The sequence below is a fragment of the Urtica dioica genome, chromosome 8, assembly GCF_054948205.1.
Source record: "Urtica dioica subsp. dioica isolate 48M chromosome 8, U.dioica_male_clone48M_v1_H2, whole genome shotgun sequence".
Classification (NCBI taxonomy): domain Eukaryota; kingdom Viridiplantae; phylum Streptophyta; class Magnoliopsida; order Rosales; family Urticaceae; genus Urtica; species Urtica dioica.
The window spans coordinates 35800001-35807698 of record NC_142763.1 but is presented as its reverse complement, the minus strand read 5'-3'; the positions used below and the strand labels follow the sequence as shown (position 1 = coordinate 35807698).

Genomic DNA, 7698 nt, shown 5'->3' with positions numbered 1-7698 from the left:
TTTTCCAGGAAAGATTCATTAGCAAGAAGGAAGTGAAAGTCTTCCAGCTCCCTAAGTAAGTGAAGTTTCACGACAAATGGGTAAGCTCGCATGTAGGAGTCCATTCCCGCAGCTGCCAAAGAAGCAATCAAAGCCTGCTTGGACAAGGCAATTTTTTCGGCAACCGAAAACTGATCCTTCTTCATCATCGCCTGAAGAATCTTTGCGACGTCCAAATCAAATAGCGCATTACTCTCACAGCTGCTATGCAATAACCCTTCTCCATTCGCTCCATCAAGGTACTCATCCATCAAGTCCCACCTGCCAAGTCTCCATGCTGCCTGAACACCTTGAGTGCACCACGTTTTCTTGTATTGGGGAATTCTAGAGATTAAACCATCTACATGAGTAACCATGGCTTGAAGATGGCACATATTTAGTAAGCAATTAAGTACATCCGAATGCCTATGTACTGAATTGGGCTCCATCTGCAAGGCTTGTTCACACGAAGTTAGAACCTCTGCCCAGTTTCCTGCTTTTTTGTTGATCAAAATCTGATCCTGTAATCTCAGTGACTTTCGCAGAGACGCCAAGCCAGACAAACCGTCAGGCTCATCCAAGCAGCTATATATTTCCATTAGGTACGAAACATCTTCATCCTCGAAAACGCCACTTCTCTCAGCGGCGGGGTTGAAAGAACCTGACTTACTCCTCACATGTGACTCAAAGTACATCAGAGACCTAGCATGAGCCTGGCATCTAAAGGAGGCCCTGGCGAGGGTTACCTTTGGAATTGCAGACAGAAGCTCTGCAACATATTTGCAGTGTGTTATAAGTTGCTCGTGATCCAACATCGAATCGTGAGATTTAACCTTTAGCTTCGACACTTGTTGCTTTGTAGACGCTGATCTGACGGGTTGAGAAAGAGCCAGATCCTGCTCAAGATCATCCACCCATTGCCCCAGATTGTCGAGAAGAGTGAACACAGCTTGAATGCAAACCTCACTTTGCCCACCAGTAACTCCATGAACTGTAGCTCCACTGTTCTCTGATACCGCAGCTTCGAGAACAGAGAGGACTTCTTTTGTTATGCCATGCCGTGCCTCCTCAGTTCCATAGCAGACGGCATTAAGGACTAAATATGGCAGCAAGTACATTGCTATCTGCATGTCATGACGCACTATACCTCGACATGCATTAAAAATCCTTGCACGAGACCCCGTTGCATGCGCCATCAGCTTTTTTATCCAAAAGTATACCCATCTTCTGAACGACATGGATGGCCTATAAATTGGTCCAGTAGATGTAGAATCAGAAAAATGCGGGAGTTGGAATCTTGATGTCAAACAAGGGGCTATTATCTCTTTGACATAATTAGAGAATCTGTCCCACAATATCTGACCCCTCTTTCTCTGAAACATTCCATCACTACTCTCACTCTCTGACGGAGCAAACTTTACAGGTTTATGATCCTTTCCTGATTCTGGCACAGAGGCAGATGCATTCTCATCCATTGAAGCCTCACAGCCTGCAATCTTTAGCAGCTCCTGTATTGCTAATGCAGCTGAATCTTGAATTATAGTGTCCGGTGCAGCTCTAAAAGCCCTAACGAGATGCTTGTGAATTAGCTCGTAGATGAGATCATCATCAGAGCATGCAATTTTGAAGCGTTCGCATGAAAAGCTTTTCACCTTGGCGGGATCGACAGCACCGAGTGCTCCAAGGCAATCAGCGCAGACCAACTTGAGTCGTTGTCCAACTGTAGTCCTTGATTGTTCTGCACATCCGCTCAATAATGATCTGATCAGAGAGCTCAGAATATTCACATTTCTGCCTCCTTCGTCAGTTATGAAACCGGTAACTTCTTCTCTTCTCAGATTTAGTAACTTGCTCAGCTCGCACACTACCATATATCTCACATTTAAGTTCTCATGATTCAAGCCATCAACAACATCTTGCAATTGATCATTCAACTTCATTGACCCACGGGTCTCTTGTATAATTTTATTTACTTCTGACAGAGCCGGTATAGTGGGCAACGGAGGGAACTCACAGATGGATTGCTTTAGAATAACTTTGTTGCTCAGCACAAGGTCTTCCAATATTTTCGCCACTTTTTCAAGATGCATGGTGGGACTTTCTCTGTCTCTTTCTAAAAAGGGAATGAGAGCAGCAAAAACTTGGGAAACTAAATATTTCGTGCTAGACGGTGATACCACTACCAGTTGCCGAATGAAGAAATGCAACAAGGTGAGACCCTCAGATATTAATGGCTCTTTATTAATAGCATGCATTAGAAGAACCATCAGTTTCGGCACATAAGTACAAAGTTGCGAACCCATTAACGTAATTAGCATCTCAATACGTTTTAAAGCTTGTTTCTGCAGCGAATCATCCTCTGAGTGGAGCATCTTTCGGTCAATACTGTTTAGAAGACCAACAAAGTGATTCCTCAAAAAGCTAGGGAGATCTTCACCACCATTTAAGACTCTAGCAACTTCTCTTATCATCTCAGGTACTCTTGCCAGCCTGGAAACAATAGAAATTGATAAGAATTAGAATTTTTTTTTTAAAGAAACAGCGGATCTTTATTAACACAACACGGCTAAGCCGGAAAAACTTTAATCTCATCAGGCAGTGCTTACACGTCTATAATCATTTCTCCAAAGGCATAATGAATTGAAATACTAATTGACGTCTGAAGATTTTCACTGATAAGAGTTACTAAGATGAAAACATAACAGCAGACCGCTTAACACACTCACAAAGCACAGGGCAGCGCAACCAGGTATTTATGACAATATAATCTCATCAAATTTGTGTATTAGTTCAGAGATATACCTTGTACTAACTTCTGCTGAATCAGCACCATCCAAAAAGCAGACAAGTTCATCCAAAAGTGCAGGTAATGCAGCTGCAAAAATTTCCTGTTTGTCAGAACCAATATGGGCTTGGTAAAATTGCAAAGCAGAGAGCAATTCTTGTTCATCTGCTCGGTGAAGAACAAAAGCCAACACTCTTGGTAGCCAATTAACAATTAGCGGAACCAAATCTGTGTTCAGACACGTAGCCAACTCATATAATGTATTCAGTGCTCCTTCATTATCTTGCTGAGACACAACAAGCTTAGGAAGAACATCAGGAATCATTCTCTTGACAAGTTCTTCAGTTTCAACTCCCAGAACTGCTTCCGCAAACTCTCTAATCATTGTTGTACGACTAGAAAACCTGGCTGACAAATAATCATAAAGCTCATGTCGAACATGTACAACTTTTGAAAGAACTGATTCGACTCCTCCTCTAAGATGAAAGCAGCAAGATTTGTGTATGAGCCTCGATGCGGTTGTTCTTACGGTCACATGTATATTATCAAGTTGATCAACCAATAAAATAAGAGAAAACAGAAAAAGCTGATTATACATATCAACGGTAACCATTATTTCTGCTGTAGATTCCAAGAGAGTCTCAAAGATTTGAGGATCCTCTGTAGCTGCTAAAGCATGTTTAATTATATCCATGAAGTTCTGTTCATTACTTTTGTCTTCTGTGCCCACGTTGTAAAATAAACAACTCAAAACTGAATCACTAAGGAATGAACTAATTTGACTGCAAAATGCTTCTCTAATAGCTTTCTTTCCGTTGAGAAGTAAATACTTGACACACCTACACCATTCAGATCCTCTGTCAATTAGATCATTGCTTGGTTCGTGCACAAGAATCCTTCGTAGATTTTGTACACAAGAAACTTGGACCTCTTCTGATGACTCATTGTAAAGAAGATCAAAAAACAGAGTCCTTAGACGGCTCAGATCAAAATCTATACTGGTGTCTCTACTCTGAATATTGTGCTGCTTTCCAATCTTTGAAAATAGCTCATCACTGTAATGATTACTACGGTCACACTTTGAACACCAAAACTTTTGTCGAAAATTATCTTCTGCTTGAATGTAGTTTCCAATTTCCTTATTTAGAACCAATTTGCACTCATTTATTTCCAAACCATTTCCAGAATTATAAGACCCATGAAGGCACGACAAATAACCAAGAGCATCTGGAATGGCATATTCAACCTTTTTGTGTCTGTTTCCTTCCAAGTATCTGCAGATTGCAAGAAACGAAAAATTAAATAATGAACCATGAACGTTGTTTCATGCATAAAAACAAGCTAGAACAAGTAATATGTTAAGTGACGGTCTTTCAATGATGACCGACTTCCTCGAATTCTACAGGCTCATAAAATAAGCATACAGGGAAAAAATAAAGTATGAAACAAAAAAAATTCTAAATCCACTTGTAACAACAGAATGTGAAGTAGCACTTTCAACCTAGAACAAAAGTTCATAACCTTGTGTGCTCGAGGAAAAAAAAGACATTTTGATTAGCTAATCCTGACCCTTTAAACACGCAGACATAAAAATATGTGCAGATATTTTTTACTTTAAACTTACTCCAGCCTTTTCAATACGTGTGATAGTACTCGAAGATCTGACCAGAAGACAACCACTGGCAATGCAACTACTGCTTCTGATCTGACTTCCTCATCTTCATCATGAAGTCCAAAATCCAAGACTTCAAGACTGAATTCACTTAAGTTGCCAGCAAGCTTACTTGCAACTTGAATAGAGACACACTTTCTCTTCTTCATATGACTAGGGTCGCAGCTGGAACACGTCCATGGAAGCTTTAGCAGTACACACATGAGGTCTCCATTAGAACCCTCGCCTCCAAAAATCACATTTTGCTTCAGAAGTGGGCCTTCATAAGAATAAGTATGAGAAACTGAAATGCCATATCACAAAAGATATTATAATCCAAAGTCCTGAGAACAACAAAATCGTTGAAACTGGAAGCAGACTAAGCTAAATTATGCAGAAACTTATTCTGGCCATGGCCAGTTCTGTTTAAATTTTTAATAATCACTACCATAGTTTATTTTACTTACTTTGCAAAAGCAATATACTACGCATTCCTTCAAGATAGATCGAAAATTCAAGCGTGGTTGGACTTGATTGCCTTGCCTGCATCATGTGAGCAAACTTCTGCTAAATAAATGTGAAAAAGAGAGTGATAAATGATATGGAATTAAAATCCAAAATACCTCCTCTAGTGTATAGGGTATCCATGAAAACATATGCTGAAAGATTTTTTGTGCTGTATTGGTCTCTGGATATCGACAGAAGGTAATGCAAAGCATGCTAAGAGCTGTTAATGCAACGGCTGGTCTTAATGAATTAGGGTGAACATTTGGGGGTCGCAATAATTCAACAAAAGAAAGAAGTGATGTATGCATGTGATTGGCATAGTCTTCTTCACTTTCATTAGAAACTATATTAACACGGTTCTGGACCATCTGCGCACTAGTTTCCTCATCTACTCTTTTCCGTTTGCTTATGAAAGCCTCTTCATCATGAGCTGGTCGTTTTTCCCCAACCCTTGAGTTTCGAATTGATATATCCCCTACTATAATTTCATTTTGTTGTCTACAGTTTGTCATTTTCCCTCCAACCCGATCAGGACCAAGTATAGAAAGTGCTGCTCGAAAGCAATCTATCAGTGGGATGCAAGGTTCAGGATGGGCAAGTGTATAAACAAGTGATTCTGGCTTCCATATATGAGGAGGACAACTCTTTGCAATTCGAATATATGCCCTGCATAACGCAACCTGAAACAGGAAGGTGTTTAAAATATCATTAGGCATTACCAAATCAGACCTAATAGCTATCCAGGAATAGCGATCAGGTCCAATAACTGTTATGCTACCTCATTGACTATTGACAGGCATTGATACAAACCTTAAGACTCTGGCTCTTGGTTCTCCTCATAGCTGTAGGGAACACATTTATTAAGGAAGTTGCTGTTAGTTTGACAACAGCATCAGAACAACCAGAGTGCAAGGCATCAAGGCAACTTCCTAATGATGTATCGTACACCACATTTCTGCAGTGTAACAATGTGATCAGAATAGTCGAGAAATTTTCAACCAATACTTTCAGATAGATTCTTTTGACATCCCTGAACTAAGGATTTCAATAAATACTATGATTAACTAGCACCGCATGTAACCACCATATAATGAAAAGTAGAGACAAAACCAGGTATTTCATCTCAGTGCTGTTCATCTTAGAGCATCAGTGTAGAGAAGATTACTTAATGAAATTAAAGACGACGCATGAAAATGTACCAACTTACCTTGCAATCTCTACCACTAGGTAAGTAATTATTCCATAAGATCATTTTCTTCTATAAAGGTGTGTAATCCCGAAAAGAAAAATAAGAGCCATTGTGTTAAAATGAAGAATTACCCCTCATGTAACTTTACCATTTATCAACACCATTTTCTCTCTTTTGAAAAAGAAATTATACGCCGAATTGGGAGAAAGGGAAGCTGAAAGGTGCTTTGTTTCAATGCTGATTGGTCACAGAGCATGAAAGTACTACTAAACTAGAAGAGTACTTAAATAATGACAATGTGCACGAGTGTGTCATGATCTAGATAGAAAATGAGGAGAGAGACTTAAATATTACATAAAGTGAAATGTTGCTTTTGAATTAAATCCATCAGGCGTTCTCACAGTTTAAAAACTGAACCCTAGTATCCCATTTCAATTAATAGAGTAAAAGAACACAAGTTATCAGAACTTTACCTAAATATAGGTAGCCCCTCTTTGTCCTCACTTAATATGGTAGATATTGACTGGATGATTTTCTGGTGTGGAACAATGTCAAAATTTACAGTGGATGCAACGATTCGTGCAAAGTCAAAGCCCGCCTATAATTGGTCAAAAATTGTATACCGTCAGAAAAAGTTTTACAAATAGATAGAACTGTATAAATGAGCTCATGGAATTTATATACATAGCTACTAGAAAAGGCCAGAATAAATTGATAGTTACTCACCACTTGTAATTCTACATCTCCGTAGCATAAGAGAGAACATGCAGCAATAACAAATGGAATAGTAACCAGTCCTTCTACATAAAGAGTTCCTTCTGTTAGGCATTTTACAAGAAGCTTAATCACCCAAGTTGCAAACGGTTGCCACCTTGTCTTTCCGGTTAAGTTAATCATAATTCCAGTTCCCTCCATTGGTTTATTACATTCTGCGAGGTTCCCAAGATGCTCAGGATCATCGAAAATTCCACAAAACGATTGAGAGAAACACCTCAAAGTCAGTCTAGTGGGCCCTACAACACTTGCATGGCTGCTAGAACATGACGCCACGTAGACAAGATCTGCATGAAAGAGTAGGCAGATTGTTTATCTGATGTTCTCTAAAGTCTACTAAGCACTAAAGCATAAAAATTGTGAGAGCAAACTAGTTTTTCTTGTTGTCAATGTCATTTCATTCACTGCAATAGGAAGGTCATGGTGACTTAACGCATTATTCAGTTAGAATGATTGTATAAAGTTCGAAAGATGGAAGGGTAAGTGTTCCGTTTCCAAGATATTATGCAATTTTTTCAGCGAAGGAAAAGGATGTTGTCCTACTGCAGAGGGAAGATTATTCTGGTTTAAAAGATGCTGAGCTCCTATTTATAGGTTAAAACAGTTTATCAGCATTGTAGTTTCGTGTTCTTGCTTTGTCGGCACGTGTTTCTTAATTATTACTTCTATTTCTTTTCAAACAACAAATAATTTGCTGATCGCCAAGTTCTTTCTTACCTTCGACAACCAACATGCAATCCGTAAAAAATTGCCGGTAAGCATCTCGTGATGCAG

General features: G+C 39.3%; 1 protein-coding gene across 1 annotated transcript; it reads right to left on the bottom strand.

Moving 5' to 3' along the window:
• Positions 1 to 18: 18 nt before the first annotated feature.
• Positions 19 to 7065, bottom strand: LOC149389534 (serine/threonine-protein kinase ATR-like). Its single transcript, XM_089622654.1, has 9 exons — positions 6877 to 7065; positions 6624 to 6748; positions 5772 to 5916; positions 5078 to 5641; positions 4922 to 5021; positions 4428 to 4758; positions 2821 to 4077; positions 165 to 2508; positions 19 to 51 (listed from the first exon to the last, which is right to left on the bottom strand). Exons 1-9 carry the CDS (start codon positions 7063 to 7065, stop codon positions 19 to 21), a joined length of 5088 nt encoding a protein of 1695 aa, XP_089478780.1.
• Positions 7066 to 7698: the final 633 nt, after the last annotated feature.

Excerpts from the sequence above, each read along its gene's own strand:
- LOC149389534 (XM_089622654.1), bottom strand. The coding sequence starts at position 7,065 with ATGGAGGGAACTGGAATTATGATTAACTTAACCGGAAAGACAAGGTGG. Across the intron at positions 6,749-6,876 it reads GAGATGTAGAATTACAAGTG|GCGGGCTTTGACTTTGCACG; the intron begins GTGAGTAACTAT and ends GACCAATTATAG. Across the intron at positions 4,078-4,427 it reads CACGTATTGAAAAGGCTGGA|ATACTTGGAAGGAAACAGAC; the intron begins GTAAGTTTAAAG and ends TGCAATCTGCAG.